The 22,079-nt window shown below is 55.6% G+C and overlaps 1 protein-coding gene across 1 annotated transcript in view; it reads right to left on the minus strand.

Annotated features, from left to right (window-relative positions):
• Window positions 1-4,704: 4,704 nt before the first annotated feature.
• The window catches only part of LOC148805172 (phosphatidylserine lipase ABHD16A-like), a gene marked incomplete at its 5' end in the record, with an annotated part of 68,562 nt that continues 51,187 nt past the window's right edge, over window positions 4,705-22,079 (minus strand). The window contains 6 exons of the mRNA XM_088909755.1: window positions 4,705-5,436; window positions 9,335-9,381; window positions 9,486-9,584; window positions 13,927-14,003; window positions 14,981-15,043; window positions 16,259-16,315. Of these exons, the coding sequence (XP_088765881.1) occupies window positions 5,353-5,436; window positions 9,335-9,381; window positions 9,486-9,584; window positions 13,927-14,003; window positions 14,981-15,043; window positions 16,259-16,315 (427 nt within the window). The remainder of the gene's footprint in view (window positions 5,437-9,334; window positions 9,382-9,485; window positions 9,585-13,926; window positions 14,004-14,980; window positions 15,044-16,258; window positions 16,316-22,079) is intronic.

Genomic DNA, 22,079 nt, shown 5'->3' on the forward strand with positions numbered 1-22,079 from the left:
TTCCAGCAGGAGGAGACGGCCCCGTCACCCCCAGAGTGTAGACAGACAGGAGCCCAGAGTCAGAGGAAGGGCTGGAGTCTGGATGGGCAGGAGACGCTCTCCGACAGTTCCAGCAGGAGGAGAAGGGCCCTGTCACCCCCAGAGTGTAGACAGACAGGAGCCCAGAGTCAGAGGAAGGGCTGGAGTCTGGATGGGCAGGAGACTCTCTCCGACAGTTCCAGCAGGAGGAGACGGCCCCGTCACCCCCAGAGTGTAGACAGACAGGAGCCCAGAGTCAGAGGAAGGGCTGGAGTCTGGATGGGCAGGAGACGCTCTCCGACAGTTCCAGCAGGAGGAGACGGCCCCGTCACCCCCAGAGTGTCGACAGACAGGAGCCCAGCGTCAGAGGAAGGGCTGGAGTCTGGATGGGCAGGAGACGCTCTCCGACAGTTCCAGCAGGAGGAGACGGCCCCGTCACCCCCAGAGTGTCGACAGACAGGAGCCCAGCGTCAGAGGAAGGGCTGGAGTCGGGATGGGCAGGAGACGCTCTCTGACAGTTCCAGCAGGAGGAGACGGCCCCGTCACCCCCAGAGTGTAGACAGACAGGAGCCCAGAGTCAGAGGAAGGGCTGGAGTCTGGATGGGCAGGAGACTCTCTCCGACAGTTCCAGCAGGAGGAGACGGCCCCGTCACCCCCAGAGTGTAGACAGACAGGAGCCCAGAGTCAGAGGAAGGGCTGGAGTCGGGATGGGCAGGAGACGCTCTCCGACAGTTCCAGCAGGAGGAGACGGCCCCGTCACCCCCAGAGTGTAGACAGACAGGAGCCCAGAGTCAGAGGAAGGGCTGGAGTCGGGATGGGCAGGAGACGCTCTCCGACAGTTCCAGCAGGAGGAGAAGGGCCCTGTCACCCCCAGAGTGTAGACAGACAGGAGCCCAGAGTCAGAGGAAGGGCTGGAGTCGGGATGGGCAGGAGACGCTCTCCGACAGTTCCAGCAGGAGGAGACGGCCCCGTCACCCCCAGAGTGTCGACAGACAGGAGCCCAGCGTCAGAGGAAGGGCTGGAGTCTGGATGGGCAGGAGACGCTCTCCGACAGTTCCAGCAGGAGGAGACGGCCCCGTCACCCCCAGAGTGTCGACAGACAGGAGCCCAGAGTCAGAGGAAGGGCTGGAGTCGGGATGGGCAGGAGACGCTCTCCGACAGTTCCAGCAGGAGGAGACGGCCCCGTCACCCCCAGAGTGTAGACAGACAGGAGCCCAGAGTCAGAGGAAGGGCTGGAGTCTGGATGGGCAGGAGACGCTCTCCGACAGTTCCAGCAGGAGGAGAAGGGCCCTGTCACCCCCAGAGTGTAGACAGACAGGAGCCCAGAGTCAGAGGAAGGGCTGGAGTCGGGATGGGCAGGAGACGCTCTCCGACAGTTCCAGCAGGAGGAGACGGCCCCGTCACCCCCAGAGTGTCGACAGACAGGAGCCCAGAGTCAGAGGAAGGGCTGGAGTCTGGATGGGCAGGAGACGCTCTCCGACAGTTCCAGCAGGAGGAGACGGCCCCGTCACCCCCAGAGTGTCGACAGACAGGAGCCCAGAGTCAGAGGAAGGGCTGGAGTCGGGATGGGCAGGAGACGCTCTCCGACAGTTCCAGCAGGAGGAGACGGCCCCGTCACCCCCAGAGTGTCGACAGACAGGAGCCCAGAGTCAGAGGAAGGGCTGGAGTCGGGATGGGCAGGAGACTCTCTCCGACAGTTCCAGCAGGAGGAGAAGGGCCCTGTCACCCCCAGAGTGTAGACAGACAGGAGCCCAGAGTCAGAGGAAGGGCTGGAGTCGGGATGGGCAGGAGACTCTCTCCGACAGTTCCAGCAGGAGGAGACGGCCCCGTCACCCCCAGAGTGTAGACAGACAGGAGCCCAGAGTCAGAGGAAGGGCTGGAGTCTGGATGGGCAGGAGACGCTCTCCGACAGTTCCAGCAGGAGGAGACGGCCCCGTCACCCCCAGAGTGTAGACAGACAGGAGCCCAGAGTCAGAGGAAGGGCTGGAGTCTGGATGGGCAGGAGACGCTCTCCGACAGTTCCAGCAGGAGGAGACGGCCCCGTCACCCCCAGAGTGTAGACAGACAGGAGCCCAGAGTCAGAGGAAGGGCTGGAGTCTGGATGGGCAGGAGACGCTCTCCGACAGTTCCAGCAGGAGGAGACGGCCCCGTCACCCCCAGAGTGTCGACAGACAGGAGCCCAGAGTCAGAGGAAGGGCTGGAGTCTGGCTGGGCAGGAGACGCTCTCCGACAGTTCCAGCAGGAGGAGAAGGCCCCGTCACCCCCAGAATGTAGACAGACAGGAGTCCAGAGTCAGAGGAACGGAGGCTGGGAGATGGGGAGCAGGGCGACAGTGACTCAGACGGAGCCGGAGGGGCCGAGCCACACAGAGCAGGAGGATTCTGACACCTGACTGGCAGCCAGGGCAGGGACTCCAGGACAGGAGTGATGTGGTCTCCTGCACTCGAGCTGGTGTGGATCCTGGACAGACTGGAGTTTACAGAAGTTATCCAGTGCTTTAACTGGGTGGCCTCTATGCACTAAAGGCATCTTTATGAACACAGACACTCTAACAATCGGACAACAGCAGGCTGGAGTCTAGAACATCTTGGCTTCAGCCCACTCAGCAGTGGGCGTAACGAGACTATGGATGGACACCATGTATCTGAACAAGGAAAATCCAGAGTTTTCACTGACCAAGTCCCATGTTCTGTGTAGGATCCTGGTGACGTGTAGAAAAAAACTGAATCACTTGTTGGGATATCTGTAAAGTTGTCTTTCTGTTCGCTGGGAGAGCTCCGTGAAGTTGCCCCCCTACAGACAGCACAAACGATGAAACCCCCCTCCGTCGTCAGTGCTGCGTTTGTGCCGGTCTCGCTCGCGAGATATAGCGCCTTGTCTCTCGGGTGTTCCTGTGACCATGCACAGCAACTCCGGCCCCCAGTGACCCCAGTCTGCCCAGTTCAGGCGCTCTGTTACCGGTGCGAGAGGAACAGCTCTGTAGCTGTGGTCCTCTGTGTGCCCGGGTGGGGGGCGGTGGATTCTGTGTTTAATATCGGTGTCTTCTGCGCCTCTGTGTGAGCAGGAAGATCTCGTACCCTGATCAGAAGAGCTGCGGGTGTCGTCTCTCGGGTGATCCAGTGACCCCAGTCTGCCCAGTTCAGGCGCTCTGTTACCGGTGCGAGAGGAACAGCTCTGTAGCTGTGGTCCTCTGTGTGCCCGGGTGGGGGGCGGTGGATTCTGTGTTTAATATCGGTGTCTTCTGCGCCTCTGTGTGAGCAGGAAGATCACGTACCCTGATCAGAAGAGCTGCGGGTGTCGTCTCTCGGGTGATCCAGTGACCCCAGTCTGCCCAGTTCAGGCGCTCTGTTACCGGTGCGAGAGGAACAGCTCTATAGCTGTGGTCCTCTGTGTGCCCGGGTGGGGGGCGGTGGATTCTGTGTTTAATATCGGTGTCTTCTGCGCGTCTGTGTGAGCAGGAAGATCTCGTACCCTGATCAGAAGAGCTGCGGGTGTCGTCTCTCGGGTGATCCAGTGACCCCAGTCTGCCCAGTTCAGGCGCTCTGTTACCGGTGCGAGAGGAACAGCTCTGTAGCTGTGGTCCTCTGTGTGCCCGGGTGGGGGGCGGTGGATTCTGTGTTTAATATCGGTGTCTTCTGCGCGTCTGTGTGAGCAGGAAGATCACGTACCCTGATCAGAAGAGCTGCGGGTGTCGTCTCTCGGGTGATCCAGTGACCCCAGTCTGCCCAGTTCAGGCGCTCTGTTACCGGTGCGAGAGGAACAGCTCTGTAGCTGTGGTCCTCTGTGTGCCCGGGTGGGGGGCGGTGGATTCTGTGTTTAATATCGGTGTCTTCTGCGCCTCTGTGTGAGCAGGAAGATCTCGTACCCTGATCAGAAGAGCTGCGGGTGTCGTCTCTCGGGTGATCCAGTGACCCCAGTCTGCCCAGTTCAGGCGCTCTGTTACCGGTGCGAGAGGAACAGCTCTGTAGCTGTGGTCCTCTGTGTGCCCGGGTGGGGGGCGGTGGATTCTGTGTTTAATATCGGTGTCTTCTGCGCCTCTGTGTGAGCAGGAAGATCTCGTACCCTGATCAGAAGAGCTGCGGGTGTCGTCTCTCGGGTGATCCAGTGACCCCAGTCTGCCCAGTTCAGGCGCTCTGTTACCGGTGCGAGAGGAACAGCTCTGTAGCTGTGGTCCTCTGTGTGCCCGGGTGGGGGGCGGTGGATTCTGTGTTTAATATCGGTGTCTTCTGCGCCTCTGTGTGAGCAGGAAGATCTCGTACCCTGATCAGAAGAGCTGCGGGTGTCGTCTCTCGGGTGATCCAGTGACCCCAGTCTGCCCAGTTCAGGCGCTCTGTTACCGGTGCGAGAGGAACAGCTCTGTAGCTGTGGTCCTCTGTGTGCCCGGGTGGGGGGCGGTGGATTCTGTGTTTAATATCGGTGTCTTCTGCGCCTCTGTGTGAGCAGGAAGATCACGTACCCTGATCAGAAGAGCTGCGGGTGTCGTCTCAAAACACGAGCAAACAACTGCATGTTCTCACCCAGAGCCTCGTAGCGGTCTGCTTTTTTATAAATCTGAAGAAGTGATCAGTGTCTCACTGTCTCCTTCAGTAAACAGGCGCACTGAGGGACAAAGACTCGAACCTGCAGCTTCACGAGGTGTGGGCCCCTCCCTGCAGCGCTCGCGTGAATAACGACAGCAGACAGAAGGAGAGACGACTCTTTACTGCAGCTTCGCTGTACAGGTAGATCAGTGCCGGCCCGGCCCGGTTCGGCCCACCCCCCACATTCAGGCCTGGCAGAACCCACTTCCTGTATCAGCCGTCCAGTCACAGGTCGAACCCGGGTTCGGACGGGCACGCAGGCTCGTCCGCCAAAAACTAACCCGAATAAAAGCTGCCAGTGTTTCCCTGGGGCAGAATAAATACAAGGTTCCCCCCCACTTTCTGTTCCCCCACTTCCTGCTTCCTGTTGCCCACTTCCTGCTTCCTGTTGCCCCACTTCCTGCTCCCCCACTTCCTGCTTCCTGTTGCCCACTTCCTGCTCCCCCACTTCCTGCTTCCTGATGCCCACTTCCTGCTCCCCCACTTCCTGCTTCCTGTTCCCGAACTTCCTGCTCCCCTCTTCCTGCTCCCTGTTCCCCACTGCAGACTCCATCTTCCCATCGGTGTCGCTGGGGGAGAGCCCGCAGAGTCCAGGCAGCTGCTTCCAAAATCGCTCTGGCGCCGGCGCCGGGTTCGACCCCGCGGAGTCGCACAGAGAGGGCCGAGGCGCTGCGCTGGGGCGCGCCCTGCCGCGGGGGCGAGGAGCGGGGAGCCCCCCCCACCCCCCCGCCAGGGTCCCCGCCGATCTGGGGCGCTACAGCCTGGCGGGCAGCTGGAACTCGGAGGGCGGGAGGGGGGTGCAGTGCGTGGTGTCGAAGTTGCGCATGTGCCTGCGGGCCTGCAGGGGGAGACAGAGAGACAGGGGGCGTCACCGGAGACGGCAGTCCGCTCGCCCCCTCACGGTCCCGGGCTCAGAGGCGCCCCGCCGCTGTGGGGCTCGTACCAGGGCGCCACACGGCGCAGCTAACCTCTGTGCTGACACCCCTGCACTGGCTTCCCGCTTGCTATTGAAATTCCCAGTGTGTGAGTGTGTGTCTCAGTGTCTGTGTGGCAGTGTGTGTGTGTGTCAGTGTCTGTGTCAGTGTGCATGTGTGTGTGTGTGTCTCAGTGTCTGTGCCACTGTGTGTGTCTCAGTGTCTGTGCCAGTGTGTCAGTGTGTGTCTCAGTGTCTGTGTCTGTGTGCGTGTGTGTCTCAGTGTCTGTGCCACTGTGTCAGTGTGCGTGTGTGTGTGTCTCAGTGTCTGTGTCTGTGTGCATGTGTGTGTGTGTCTCAGTGTCTGTGCCAGTGTGTCAGTGTGCGTGTGTGTCTCAGTGTCTGTGTCAGTGTGTCAGTGTGTGTGTGTTTCAGTGTCTGTGCCAGTGTGTCAGTGTGCGTGTCTCAGTGTCTGTGTCAGTGTGCGAGTGTCTCAGTGTCTGTGTCAGTGTGTGTGTGTGTGTGTGTGTGTCTCAGTGTCTGTGCCACTGTGTCAGTGTGTGTGTGTGTGTGTGTGTGTCTCAGTGTCTGTGTCAGTGTGTGTGTGTCTCAGTGTCTGTGCCAGTGTGTCAGTGTGTGTGTCTCAGTGTCTGTGTCAGTGTGCATGTGTGTGTGTGTCTCAGTGTCTGTGTGCATGTGTGTGTGTGTCTCAGTGTCTGTGTGCATGTGTGTGTGTGTCTCAGTGTCTGTGCCACTGTGTGTGTGTCTCAGTGTCTATGCCAGTGTGTCAGTGTGTGTGTCTCAGTGTCTGTGTCTGTGTGCATGTCTCAGTGTCTGTGCCACTGTGTCAGTGTGCGTGTGTGTGTGTCTCAGTGTCTGTGTCTGTGTGCGTGTGTGTCTCAGTGTCTGTGTCAGTGTGTGTGTGTCTCAGTGTCTGTGCCAGTGTGTCAGTGTGTGTCTCAGTGTCTGTGTCAGTGTGCGTGTCTCAGTGTCTGTGCCACTGTGTCAGTGTGCGTGTGTGTCTCAGTGTCTGTGTCTGAGTGTCTCAGTGTCTGTGCCAGTGTGTCAGTGTGTCAGTGTGTGTCTCAGTGTCTGTGTCAGTGTGCGAGTGTCTCAGTGTCTGTGCCAGTGTGTCAGTGTGTCAGTGTGTGTCTCAGTGTCTGTGTCTGAGTGTCTCAGTGTCTGTGCCAGTGTGTCAGTGTGTCAGTGTGTGTCTCAGTGTCTGTGTCAGTGTGTGTGTGTCTCAGTGTCTGTGCCACTGTGTCAGTGTGCGTGTGTGTCTCAGTGTCTGTGTCAGTGTGCGTGTGTCTCAGTGTCTGTGCCACTGTGTCAGTGTGCGTGTGTGTCTCAGTGTCTGTGTCAGTGTGCGAGTGTCTCAGTGTCTGTGCCAGTGTGTCAGTGTGTCAGTGTGTGTCTCAGTGTCTGTGTCAGTGTGTCAGTGTGCGTGTGTGTCTCAGTGTCTGTGCCAGTGTGCCACTGTGTGTGTGTGTCTCAGTCTGTGTCTGTGTCAGTGTGCGAGTGTCTCAGTGTCTGTGCCAGTGTGTCAGTGTGCGTGTGTGTCTCAGTGTCTGTGTCAGTGTGCCACTGTGCGTGTGTGTCTCAGTGTCTGTGTCAGTGTGTCAGTGTGCGTGTGTGTCTCAGTGTCTGTGCCAGTGTGCCACTGTGTGTGTGTGTCTCAGTCTGTGTCTGTGTCAGTGTGCGAGTGTCTCAGTGTCTGTGCCAGTGTGTCAGTGTGTCAGTGTGTGTCTCAGTGTCTGTGTCAGTGTGTCAGTGTGCGTGTGTGTCTCAGTGTCTGTGTCAGTGTGTCAGTGTGTGTGTGTGTTTCAGTGTCTGTGTCAGTGTGCGTGTGTCTCAGTGTCTGTGCCACTGTGTCAGTGTGTGTGTCAGTGTGCGAGTGTCTCAGTGTCTGTGTCAGTGTGTGTGTGTCTCAGTGTCTGTGCCACTGTGTCAGTGTGTGTGTGTGTGTGTGTCTCAGTGTCTGTGTCAGTGTGCATGTCTCAGTGTCTGTGCCACTGTGTCAGTGTGTCTCAGTGTCTGTGCCACTGTGTCACTGTGTGTGTGTCTCAGTGTCTGTGTCAGTGTGCGTGTGTGTGTCAGTGTCTGTGCCACTGTGCCAGTGTGTGTGTGTGTCTCAGTGTCTGTGCCACTGTGTCAGTGTGTGTGTGTGTCTCAGTGTCTGTGCCACTGTGTCAGTGTGTGTGTGTGTCTCAGTGTCTGTGTCAGTGTGCGTGTGTGTCTCAGTGTCTGTGCCACTGTGTCAGTGTGCATGTGTCTCAGTGTCTGTGCCACTGTGTCAGTGTGCATGTGTCTCAGTGTCTGTGTCTGTGTGCATGTGTGTGTGTGTCTCAGTGTCTGTGCCAGTGTGTCAGTGTGCGTGTGTGTCTCAGTGTCTGTGTCAGTGTGTCAGTGTGTGTGTGTTTCAGTGTCTGTGCCAGTGTGTCAGTGTGCGTGTCTCAGTGTCTGTGTCAGTGTGCGAGTGTCTCAGTGTCTGTGTCAGTGTGTGTGTGTGTGTGCGTGTGTCTCAGTGTCTGTGCCACTGTGTCAGTGTGTGTGTGTGTCTCAGTGTCTGTGTCAGTGTGCGTGTGTCTCAGTGTCTGTGTCAGTGTGCGTGTGTCTCAGTGTCTGTGCCACTGTGTCAGTGTGCATGTGTCTCAGTGTCTGTGCCACTGTGTCAGTGTGTCTCAGTGTCTGTGCCACTGTGTCAGTGTGCGTGTGTCTCAGTGTCTGTGTCAGTGTGCGTGTGTGTGTCAGTGTCTGTGCCACTGTGCCAGTGTGTGTGTGTGTCTCAGTGTCTGTGCCACTGTGTCAGTGTGCGTGTGTGTCAGTGTCTGTGTGTCTCAGTGTCTGTGCCAGTGTGAGTGTGTGTGTGTGTGTGTGTCTCAGTGTCTGTGCCAGTGTGTCAGTGTGTGTGTCTCAGTGTCTGTGTCTGTGTGCGTGTGTGTGTGTGTCTCAGTGTCTGTGCCACTGTGTGTGTGTGTCTCAGTCTGTGTCTGTGTCAGTGTGCGAGTGTCTCAGTGTCTGTGCCAGTGTGTCAGTGTGCGTGTGTGTCTCAGTGTCTGTGTCAGTGTGCGTGTGTCTCAGTGTCTGTGCCACTGTGTCAGTGTGCGTGTGTGTCTCAGTGTCTGTGTCAGTGTGTCAGTGTGTGTGTGTGTTTCAGTGTCTGTGTCAGTGTGCGTGTGTGTCTCAGTGTCTGTGCCACTGTGTCAGTGTGCGTGTGTGTCAGTGTGTGTGTGTGTCTCAGTGTCTGTGTCAGTGTGCGTGTGTCTCAGTGTCTGTGCCAGTGTGCCACTGTGTGTGTGTGTCTCAGTCTGTGTCTGTGTCAGTGTGTCTCAGTGTCTGTGCCACTGTGTCAGTGTGCGTGTGTCTCAGTGTCTGTGCCAGTGTGTGTGTGTGTGTGTGTGTGTGTGTGTGCGCGCGTGCGTGTGTGTGTCTAAGTGTCTGTGTGTGTGTGTCTCAGTGTCTGTGCCAGTGTGCCAGTGTGTGTGTGTGTGTCAGTGTCTGTGTGTCTCAGTGTCTGTGCCAGTGTGTGTGTGTGTGTGTGTGTGTGTGTGCGCGTGCGTGTGTGTGTCTAAGTGTCTGTTTGTGTGTGTCTCAGTGTCTGTGCCAGTGTGCCAGTGTGTGTGTGTGTGTCAGTGTGCGTGTGTCTCAGTGTCTGTGCCACTGTGTCAGTGTGTGTGTGTGTCAGTGTCTGTGTGTCTCAGTGTCTGTGCCAGTGTGTGTGTGTGTGTGTGTGTGTGTGTGTGTGTGTGTGTGTCTCAGTGTCTGTGTGTGAGTGTGTGTGTTACCCTGCCTTGTGTCCTGCTGAGAATCTGCCGTTACTCACCAGGAAGAGAGCCAGCTGTCTCCGTCCCTCTGCGCTCATGTCCTCTCCTGGAACACAGACAAGAGTCTTCATCCTGACCCCCTTCCCACTGGAGTCACCCCGAACCCCGAACCCCGAACCCCAGCCGGTCCGACAGGAGGAACACACTCACCGACAGCCCAGGGGAACTCAGCAGGACGGTCTGTCCGGTAGGACTGCAGTACAGAGGAGCACCAGTCATCGTCCACCTCATAGCGGCTGTACAGAGCAGCTGAGCAGGACAGAGAGAGGACAGAGTGACTGCAGACACACAACACACAACACACAACACAGAGGAGCACCAGTCATCGTCCACCTCATAGCGGCTGTACAGAGCAGCTGAGCAGGACAGAGAGAGGACAGAGTGACTGCAGACACACAACACACAACACACAGCACACAACACACAACACAGAGGAGCTCCAGTCATCGTCCACCTCATAGCGGCTGTACAGAGCAGCTGAGCAGGACAGAGAGAGGACAGAGTGACTGCAGACACACAACACACAACACACAGCACACAACACACAACACAGAGGAGCTCCAGTCATCGTCCACCTCATAGCGGCTGTACAGAGCAGCTGAGCAGGACAGAGAGAGGACAGAGTGACTGCAGACACACAACACACAACACACAACACACAACACAGAGGAGCTCCAGTCATCGTCCAGCTCATAGCAGCTGTACAGAGCAGCTGAGCAGGACAGAGAGAGGACAGAGTGACTGCAGACACACAACACACAACACACAACACACAACACAGAGGAGCTCCAGTCATCGTCCAGCTCATAGCGGCTATACAGAGCAGCTGAGCAGGACAGAGAGAGGACAGAGTGACTGCAGACACACAACACACAACACACAGCACACAACACACAACACAGAGGAGCTCCAGTCATCGTCCACCTCATAGCGGCTGTACAGAGCAGCTGGGCAGGACAGAGAGAGGACAGAGTGACTGCAGACACACAACACACAACACAGAGGAGCTCCAGTCATCGTCCAGCTCATAGCGGCTGTACAGAGCAGCTGGGCAGGACAGAGAGAGGACAGAGTGACTGCAGACACACAACACACAACACACAACACACAACACAGAGGAGCTCCAGTCATCGTCCAGCTCATAGCGGCTGTACAGAGCAGCTGAGCAGGACAGAGAGAGGACAGAGTGACTGCAGACACACAACACACAACACACAGCACACAACACACAACACAGAGGAGCTCCAGTCATCGTCCACCTCATAGCGGCTGTACAGAGCAGCTGGGCAGGACAGAGAGAGGACAGAGTGACTGCAGACACACAACACACAACACAGAGGAGCTCCAGTCATCGTCCAGCTCATAGCGGCTGTACAGAGCAGCTGGACAGGACAGAGAGAGGACAGAGTGACTGCAGACACACAACACACAGCACACAACACACAACACAGAGGAGCTCCAGTCATCGTCCAGCTCATAGCAGCTGTACAGAGCAGCTGGACAGGACAGAGAGAGGACAGAGTGACTGCAGACACACAATACACAACACACAACACAGAGGAGCTCCAGTCATCGTCCAGCTCATAGCGGCTGTACAGGACAGAGAGAGGACAGAGTGACTGCAGACACACAACACACAACACACAACACAGAGGAGCTCCAGTCATCGTCCAGCTCATAGCGGCTGTACAGAGCAGCTGGGCAGGACAGAGAGAGGACAGAGTGACTGCAGACACACAACACACAACACAGAGGAGCTCCAGTCATCGTCCAGCTCATAGCGGCTGTACAGAGCAGCTGAGCAGGACAGAGTGACTGCAGACACACAACACACAACACACAACACAGAGGAGCTCCAGTCATCGTCCACCTCATAGCGGCTGTACAGAGCAGCTGGACAGGACAGAGAGAGGACAGAGTGACTGCAGACACACAACACACAACACACAGCACACAACACACAACACAGAGGAGCTCCAGTCATCGTCCACCTCATAGCGGCTGTACAGAGCAGCTGAGCAGGACAGAGAGAGGACAGAGTGACTGCAGACACACAACACACAACACACAGCACACAACACACAACACAGAGGAGCTCCAGTCATCGTCCACCTCATAGCGGCTGTACAGAGCAGCTGAGCAGGACAGAGAGAGGACAGAGTGACTGCAGACACACAACACACAACACACAACACACAACACACAACACACAACACAGAGGAGCTCCAGTCATCGTCCAGCTCATAGCAGCTGTACAGAGCAGCTGAGCAGGACAGAGAGAGGACAGAGTGACTGCAGACACACAACACACAACACACAACACACAACACAGAGGAGCTCCAGTCATCGTCCAGCTCATAGCGGCTGTACAGAGCAGCTGAGCAGGACAGAGAGAGGACAGAGTGACTGCAGACACACAACACACAACACACAGCACACAACACACAACACAGAGGAGCTCCAGTCATCGTCCACCTCATAGCGGCTGTACAGAGCAGCTGGGCAGGACAGAGAGAGGACAGAGTGACTGCAGACACACAACACACAACACAGAGGAGCTCCAGTCATCGTCCAGCTCATAGCGGCTGTACAGAGCAGCTGGACAGGACAGAGAGAGGACAGAGTGACTGCAGACACACAACACACAACACACAACACACAACACACAACACAAAGGAGCTCCAGTCATCGTCCAGCTCATAGCAGCTGTACAGAGCAGCTGGACAGGACAGAGAGAGGACAGAGTGACTGCAGACACACAACACACAACACACAACACACAACACACAACACAGAGGAGCTCCAGTCATCGTCCAGCTCATAGCAGCTGTACAGAGCAGCTGGACAGGACAGAGAGAGGACAGAGTGACTGCAGACACACAACACACAACACACAACACAGAGGAGCTCCAGTCATCGTCCAGCTCATAGCGGCTGTACAGGACAGAGAGAGGACAGAGTGACTGCAGACACACAACACACAACACACAACACACAACACACAACACACAACACAGAGGAGCTCCAGTCATCGTCCAGCTCATAGCGGCTGTACAGAGCAGCTGGGCAGGACAGAGAGAGGACAGAGTGACTGCAGACACACAACACACAACACACAACACACAACACACAACACACAACACAGAGGAGCTCCAGTCATCGTCCAGCTCATAGCGGCTGTACAGAGCAGCTGGACAGGACAGAGAGAGGACAGAGTGACTGCAGACACACAACACACAACACAGAGGAGCTCCAGTCATCGTCCAGCTCATAGCGGCTGTACAGAGCAGCTGAGCAGGACAGAGTGACTGCAGACACACAACACACAACACACAACACAGAGGAGCTCCAGTCATCGTCCACCTCATAGCGACTGTACAGAGCAGCTGGACAGGACAGAGAGAGGACAGAGTGACTGCAGACACACAACACACAACACACAGCACACAACACACAACACAGAGGAGCTCCAGTCATCGTCCAGCTCATAGCGGCTGTACAGAGCAGCTGAGCAGGACAGAGAGAGGACAGAGTGACTGCAGACACACAACACACAACACACAACACACAACACACAACACACAACACAGAGGAGCTCCAGTCATCGTCCACCTCATAGCGGCTGTACAGAGCAGCTGGACAGGACAGAGAGAGGACAGAGTGACTGCAGACACACAACACACAACACACAACACACAACACACAACACACAACACACAACACAGAGGAGCTCCAGTCATCGTCCACCTCATAGCAGCTGTACAGAGCAGCTGGACAGGACAGAGAGAGGACAGAGTGACTGCAGACACACAACACACAACACACAACACAACACAGAGGAGCTCCAGTCATCGTCCACCTCATAGCGGCTGTACAGAGCAGCTGAGCAGGACAGAGAGAGGACAGAGTGACTGCAGACACACAACACACAACACACAGCACACAGCACACAACACACAACACACAACACACAACACACAACACAGAGGAGCTCCAGTCATCGTCCACCTCATAGCGGCTGTACAGAGCAGCTGAGCAGGACAGAGAGAGGACAGAGTGACTGCAGACACACAACACACAACACACAGCACACAACACACAACACAGAGGAGCTCCAGTCATCGTCCAGCTCATAGCGGCTGTACAGAGCAGCTGGGCAGGACAGAGAGAGGACAGAGTGACTGCAGACACACAACACACAACACACAACACACAACACAGAGGAGCTCCAGTCATCGTCCAGCTCATAGCGGCTGTACAGAGCAGCTGAACAGGACAGAGAGGACAGAGTGACTGCAGACACACAACACACAACACACAACACAGAGGAGCTCCAGTCATCGTCCACCTCATAGCGGCTGTACAGAGCAGCTGGACAGGACAGAGAGAGGACAGAGTGACTGCAGACACACAACACACAACACACAACACACAACACACAACACACAACACACAACACAGAGGAGCTCCAGTCATCGTCCACCTCATAGCGGCTGTACAGAGCAGCTGAACAGGACAGAGAGGACAGAGTCTGCAGACACACAACACACAACACACAACCCAGAGAAGCAGGACCCCAGCTCTGTCTTACCTTCCTCAACCTCGCTCCCCGAACTCAGCCACTCTCTCACAGCACGAACCCCCTCCTCCGTCAGCACCTTGGGGTACCTGTCACAGCCAGAGGTCACAAAGGGGTCCCCACCAGGCCTCCCGCCTGAACCCCACTTATCCCAGCATGAGCCAGAGAGCAGAGTCTCAGTGCGTGTCTCAGGGTGTCTGTGTGAGAGCTGTGTGTGTCTCAGTGTGTCAGGGTGTGTTGTGTGTGTCTCAGGGTGTCAGGGTGTGTGTACTGTGTGTCTCAGGGTGTCTGTGTGTGTCTCAGTGTGTCAGGGTGTGTTGTGTGTGTCTCAGGGTGTGTGTCTCAGGGTGTCAGGGTGTGTTGTGTGAGTCTCAGTGTGTGTGTCTCAGAGTGTGTATGCTGTGTGTCTCAGGGTGTGTATGCTGTGTGTCTCGGTGTCTGTGTATTGTGCTGTGTGTCTCAGTGTGTCAGGGTGTGTTGTGTGTGTCTCAGGGTGTCAGGGTGTGTGTGCTGTGTGTCTCAGGGTGTCTGTGTGTGAGCTGTGTGTGTCTCAGTGTGTCAGGGTGTGTTGTGTGTGTCTCAGGGTGTGTGTCTCAGGGTGTCAGGGTGTGTGTGCTGTGTGTCTCAGGGTGTCAGGGTGTGTGTGCTGTGTGTCTCAGGGTGTCAGGGTGTGTGTGCTGTGTGTGTCTCAGGGTGTCAGGGTGTGTGTGCTGTGTGTGTCTCAGGGTGTCAGGGTGTGTGTGCTGTGTGTCTCAGGGTGTCTGTGTGTGTGCTGTGTGTCTCAGGGTGTCAGGGTGTGTTGTGTGTGTCTCAGGGTGTCAGGGTGTGTGTGCTGTGTGTCTCAGGGTGTCAGGGTGTGTGTGCTGTGTGTGTCTCAGGGTGTCAGGGTGTGTTGTGTGTGTCTCAGGGTGTGTGTCTCAGGGTGTCAGGGTGTGTGTTGTGTGTGTCTCAGGGTGTGTCTCAGGGTGTCTGTGTGTGTGCTGTGTGTCTCAGGGTGTCAGGGTGTGTGTTGTGTGTGTCTCAGGGTGTCTGTGTATTGTGCTGTGTGTGTCTCAGGAAGTCTCACCTGAACTGCAGGAGTCTCAGCAGCAGGTCGTTTCCTCTGTTGGACATGATGTCTTCTGGACCCCTGGAGGAGAATCAGAGCCCAGTGGGTTAGTCTAACCCTAACCCTGTCACACGCAGGGACAGGAGGAGACACGGAGGAGCTCCTGTCACACGCAGGGACAGGGGGAGACACAGAGGAGCTCCTGTCACACACAGGGACAGGAGGAGACAGAGGAGCTCCTGTCACACACAGGGACAGGAGGAGACAGAGCGGCTCCTGTCACACACAGGTACAGGAGGAGACACAGAGGAGCTCCTGTCACATGCAGGGATAGGAGGAGACAGAGCGGCTCCTGTCACACACAGGTACAGGAGGAGACACAGAGGAGCTCCTGTCACACGCAGGGACAGGGGGAGACAGAGCAGCTCCTGTCACACGCAGGGACAGGAGGAGACACAGAGTGGCTCCTGTCACACGCAGGGACAGGAGGAGACAGAGCGGCTCCTGTCACACGCAGGGACAGGAGGAGACAGAGCAGCTCCTGTCACACGCAGGGACAGGGGGAGACACAGAGGAGCTCCTGTCACACGCAGGGACAGGAGGAGACAGAGCGGCTCCTGTCACACGCAGGGACAGGAGGAGACACAGAGGAGCTCCTGTCACACACAGGTACAGGAGGAGACACAGAGCGGCTCCTGTCACACGCAGGTACAGGAGGAGACAGAGCAGCTCCTCTCACACGCAGGGACAGGGGGAGACAGAGCAGCTCCTGTCACACACAGGTACAGGAGGAGACACAGAGGAGCTCCTGTCACACGCAGGGACAGGAGGAGACACAGAGCAGCTCCTGTCACACGCAGGGACAGGAGGAGACAGAGCGGCTCCTGTCACACGCAGGGACAGGAGGAGACAGAGCAGCTCCTGTCACACGCAGGGACAGGAGGAGACACAGAGTGGCTCCTGTCACACACAGGTACAGGAGGAGACAGAGTGGCTCCTGTCACACGCAGGGACAGGAGGAGACAGAGTGGCTCCTGTCACACGCAGGGACAGGAGGAGACACAGCCACAGAGAAGCTCCTGTCACATGCAGGTACAGGAGGAGACACAGCCACAGAGGAGCTCCTGTCACATGCAGGTACAGGAGGAGACACAGCCACAGAGGAGCTCCTGTCACATGCAGGTACAGGAGGAGACACAGAGGAGCTCCTCTCACACGCAGGGACGGGAGGAGACACAGAGCGGCTCCTGTCACACGCAGGGGCAAGAGGAGACACAGAAGGACAGTTTCACTCACGTAGTCGTGATGATCTCATCTCTCGTTCTGCGAATGAGCAAAACTGGACCCTGATACCTGCAGAGGACAAGATACAGATCTTACAAACCACACAGGGACAGAGCAGAGTGACAACCCGCAGTATCGATCACAGGGACAGAGCAGTGTGACAACCCGCAGTATCGATCACAGGGACAGAGCAGTGTGACAACCCGCAGTATCGATCACAGGGACAGAGCAGAGTGACAACCCGCAGTATCGATCACAGGGACAGAGCAGTGTGACAACCCGCAGTATCGATCACAGGGACAGAGCAGTGTGACAACCCGCAGTATCGATCACAGGGACAGAGCAGTGTGACAACCCGCAGTATCGATCACAGGGACAGAGCAGTGTGACAACCCGCAGTATCGATCACAGGGACAGAGCAGAGTGACAACCCGCAGTATCGATCACAGGGACAGAGCAGAGTGACAACCCGCAGTATCGATCACAGGGACAGAGCAGAGTGACAACCCGCAGTATCGATCACAGGGACAGAGCAGAGCAGTGTGACAACCCGCAGTATCGATCACAGGGACAGAGCAGTGTGACAACCCGCAGTATCGATCACAGGGACAGAGCAGTGTGACAACCCGCATTATCGATCACAGGGACAGAGCAGAGCAGTGTGACAACCCGCAGTATCGATCACAGGGACAGAGCAGTGTGACAACCCGCAGTATCGATCACAGGGACAGAGCAGAGTGACAACCCGCAGTATCGATCACAGGGACAGAGCAGAGCAGTGTGACAACCCGCAGTATCGATCACAGGGACAGAGCAGAGCAGTGTGAGAACCCGCAGTATCGATCACAGGGACAGAGCAGAGCAGTGTGAGAACCCGCAGTATCGATCACAGGGACAGAGCAGAGCAGTGTGACAACCCGCAGTATCGATCACAGGGACAGAGCAGTGTGACAACCCGCAGTATCGATCACAGGGACAGAGCAGAGCAGTGTGACAACCCGCAGTATCGATCACAGGGACAGAGCAGTGTGACAACCCGCAGTATCAATCACAGGGACAAAGCAGAGTGACAACCCACAGTATCGATCACAGGGACAGAGCAGAGCAGTGTGACAACCCGCAGTATCGATCACAGGGACAGAGCAGAGTGACAACCCGCAGTATCAATCACAGGGACAGAGCAGAGTGACAACCCGCAGTATCGATCACAGGGACAGAGCAGAGCAGTGTGACAACCCGCAGTATCGATCACAGGGACAGAGCAGTGTGACAACCCGCAGTATCGATCACAGAGACAGAGCAGAGTGACAACCCGCATTATCGATCACAGGGACAGAGCAGTGTGACAACCCACAGTATCGATCACAGGGACAGAGCAGAGCAGTGTGACAACCCACAGTATCGATCACAGGGACAGAGCAGTGTGACAACCCGCAGTATCGATCACAGGGACAGAGCAGAGCAGTGTGACAACCCGCAGTATTGATCACAGGGACAGAGCAGAGCAGTGTGACAACCCGCAGTATCGATCACAGGGACAGAGCAGTGTGACAACCCGCAGTATCGATCACAGGGACAGAGCAGAGCAGTGTGACAACCCGCAGTATCGATCACAGGGACAGAGCAGAGCAGAGTGACAACCCGCAGTATCAATCACAGGGACAGAGCAGAGTGACAAACCGCAGTATCGATCACAGGGACAGAGCAGAGCAGTGTGACAACCCGCAGTATCGATCACAGGGACAGAGCAGAGCAGAGTGACAACCCGCAGTATCGATCACAGGGACAGAGCAGAGCAGTGTGAGAACCCGCAGTATCGATCAGAGGGACAGAGCAGTGTGACAACCCGCAGTATCAATCACAGGGACAGAGCAGAGCAGTGTGACAACCCACAGTATCGATCACAGGGACAGAGCAGAGCAGTGTGACAACCCGCAGTATCGATCACAGGGACAGAGCAGAGCAGTGTGACAACCCGCAGTATCGATCACAGGGACAGAGCAGTGTGACAACCCGCAGTATCGATCACAGGGACAGAGCAGTGTGACAACCCGCAGTATCGATCACAGGGACAGAGCAGAGCAGTGTGACAACCCGCAGTATCAATCACAGGGACAGAGCAGTGTGACAACCCGCAGTATCGATCACAGGGACAGAGCAGTGTGACAACCTGCAGTATCGATCACAGGGACAGAGCAGAGCAGTGTGACAACCCGCAGTATCGATCACAGGGACAGAGCAGTGTGACAACCCGCAGTATCGATCACAGGGACAGAGCAGAGTGACAACCCGCAGTATCGATCACAGGGACAGAGCAGTGTGACAACCCGCAGTATCGATCACAGGGACAGAGCAGTGTGACAACCCGCAGTATCGATCACAGGGACAGAGCAGTGTGACAACCCGCAGTACTGTATCAATCACAGGGACAGAGCAGAGTGACAACCCGCAGTATCGATCACAGGGACAGAGCAGAGTGACAACCCGCAGTATCGATCACAGGGACAGAGCAGAGCAGTGTGACAACCCGCAGTATCGATCACAGGGACAGAGCAGTGTGACAACCCGCAGTATCGATCACAGGGACAGAGCAGTGTGACAACCCGCAGTATCGATCATAGGGACAGAGCAGTGTGACAACCCGCAGTATCGATCACAGGGACAGAGCAGTGTGACAACCCGCAGTATCGATCACAGGGACAGAGCAGAGCAGTATGACAACCCGCAGTATCGATCACAGGGACAGAGCAGAGCAGTGTGACAACCCGCAGTATCGATCACAGGGACAGAGCAGAGCAGTGTGTCAACCCGCAGTATCGATCACAGGGACAGAGCAGAGCAGTGTGACAACCCGCAGTATCAATCACAGGGACAGAGCAGAGCAGTGTGTCAACCCGCAGTATCAATCACAGGGACAGAGCAGTGTGTCAACCCGCAGTATCGATCACAGGGACAGAGCAGTGTGTCAACCCGCAGTATCGATCACAGAGACAGAGCAGAGTGACAACCCGCAGTATCGATCACAGGGACAGAGCAGTGTGTCAACCCGCAGTATCGATCACAGAGACAGAGCAGAGTGACAACCCGCAGTATCGATCACAGGGACGGAGCAGAGCAGTGTGACAACCCGCAGTATCGATCACAGGGACAGAGCAGAGCAGTATGACAACCCGCAGTATCGATCACAGGGACAGAGCAGAGTGACAACCCGCAGTATCGATCACAGGGACAGAGCAGAGCAGTGTGACAACCCGCAGTATCGATCACAGAGACAGAGCAGAGCAGTATGACAACCCGCAGTATCGATCACAGGGACAGAGCAGAGCAGTGTGACAACCCGCAGTATCGATCACAGGGACAGAGCAGTGTGACAACCCGCAGTATCGATCACATGGACAGAGCAGAGCAGTGTGACAACCCGCAGTATCGATCACAGGGACAGAGCAGAGTGACAACCCGCAGTATCGATCACAGGGACAGAGCAGAGCAGTGTGACAAACCGCAGTATTGATCACAGGGACAGAGCAGAGCAGTGTGACAACCCGCAGTATCGATCACAGGGACAGAGCAGAGTGACAACCCGCAGTATCGATCACAGGGACAGAGCAGAGCAGTGTGACAACCCGCAGTATCGATCACAGGGACAGAGCAGTGTGACAACCCGCAGTATCGATCACAGGGACAGAGCAGAGCAGTGTGACAACCCGCAGTATCGATCACAGGGACAGAGCAGAGCAGTGTGACAACCCGCAGTATCGATCACAGAGACAGAGCAGAGTGACAACCCGCAGTATCGATCACAGGGACAGAGCAGAGCAGTATGACAACCCGCAGTATCGATCACAGGGACAGAGCAGAGCAGTGTGACAACCCGCAGTATCGATCACAGGGACAGAGCAGTGTGACAAACCGCAGTATTGATCACAGGGACAGAGCAGAGCAGTGTGACAACCCGCAGTATCAATCACAGGGACAGAGCAGAGCAGTGTGACAACCCGCAGTATCGATCACAGGCACAAAGCAGAGCAGTGTGACAACCCGCAGTATCGATCACAGGGACAGAGCAGAGCAGTGTGACAACCCACAGTATCGATCACAGGGACAGAGCAGTGTGACAACCCGCAGTATCGATCACAGGGACAGAGCAGAGCAGTGTGACAAACCGCAGTATCGATCACAGGGACAGAGCAGTGTGACAACCCGCAGTATCGATCACAGGGACAGAGCAGTGTGACAACCCGCAGTATCGATCACAGGGACAGAGCAGAGTGACAACCCGCAGTATCAATCACAGGGACAGAGCAGTGTGACAACCCGCAGTATCGATCACAGGGACAGAGCAGAGCAGAGTGACAACCCGCAGTATCGATCACAGGGACAAAGCAGAGTGACGCAGTATCGATCTCTACCCTGATGAGAGGGTCTCACTCGCAGAGCTGCTATTGATATTGATCTACAGTATCGATCTCTACCCTGATGAGAGGGTCTTACTCCCAGAGCTGCTATTGATATTGATCTACAGTATCGATCTCTACCCTGATGAGAGGGTCTTACTCACAGAGCTGCTATTGATACTGATCTACAGTATCGATCTCTACCCTGATGAGAGGGTCTTACTCGCAGAGCTGCTATTGATACTGATCTACAGTATCGATCTCTACCCTGATGAGAGGGTCTTACTCGCAGAGCTGCTATTGATATTGATCTACAGTATCGATCTCTACCCTGATGAGAGGGTCTTACTCCCAGAGCTGCTATTGATATTGATCTACAGTATCGATCTCTACCCTGATGAGAGGGTCTCACTCCCAGAGCTGCTACTGATATTGATCTACAGTATCGATCTCTACCCTGATGAGAGGGTCTCACTCGCAGAGCTGCTATTGATACTGATCTACAGTATCGATCTCTACCCTGATGAGAGGTTCTCACTCCCAGAGCTGCTATTGATATTGATCTACAGTATCGATCTCTACCCTGATGAGAGGGTCTTACTCCCAGAGCTGCTATTGATATTGATCTACAGTATCGATCTCTACCCTGATGAGAGGGTCTTACTCCCAGAGCTGCTATTGATATTGATCTACAGTATCGATCTCTACCCTGATGAGAGGGTCTTACTCGCAGAGCTGCTATTGATATTGATCTACAGTATCGATCTCTACCCTGATGAGAGGGTCTTACTCGCAGAGCTGCTATTGATATTGATCTACAGTATCGATCTCTACCCTGATGAGAGGGTCTTACTCCCAGAGCTGCTATTGATATTGATCTACAGTATCGATCTCTACCCTGATGAGAGGGTCTCACTCCCAGAGCTGCTACTGATATTGATCTACAGTATCGATCTCTACCCTGATGAGAGGGTCTCACTCACAGAGCTGCTATTGATATTGATCTACAGTATCGATCTCTACCCTGATGAGAGGGTCTTACTCGCAGAGCTGCTATTGATATTGATCTACAGTATCGATCTCTACCCTGATGAGAGGGTCTTACTCGCAGAGCTGCTATTGATATTGATCTACAGTATCGATCTCTACCCTGATGAGAGGGTCTCACTCCCAGAGCTGCTATTGATATTGATCTACAGTATCGATCTCTACCCTGATGAGAGGGTCTCACTCCCAGAGCTGCTATTGATATTGATCTACAGTATCGATCTCTACCCTGATGAGAGGGTCTCACTCCCAGAGCTGCTATTGATATTGATCTACAGTATCGATCTCTACCCTGATGAGAGGGTCTCACTCACAGAGCTGCTATTGATATTGATCTACAGTATCGATCTCTACCCTGATGAGAGGGTCTCACTCGCAGAGCTGCTACTGAT

The sequence above is a fragment of the Atractosteus spatula genome, unplaced genomic scaffold (assembly GCF_055471065.1).
Source record: "Atractosteus spatula isolate fAtrSpa1 unplaced genomic scaffold, fAtrSpa1.hap1 Scaffold_82, whole genome shotgun sequence".
Classification (NCBI taxonomy): Eukaryota; Metazoa; Chordata; class Actinopteri; order Semionotiformes; family Lepisosteidae; genus Atractosteus; species Atractosteus spatula.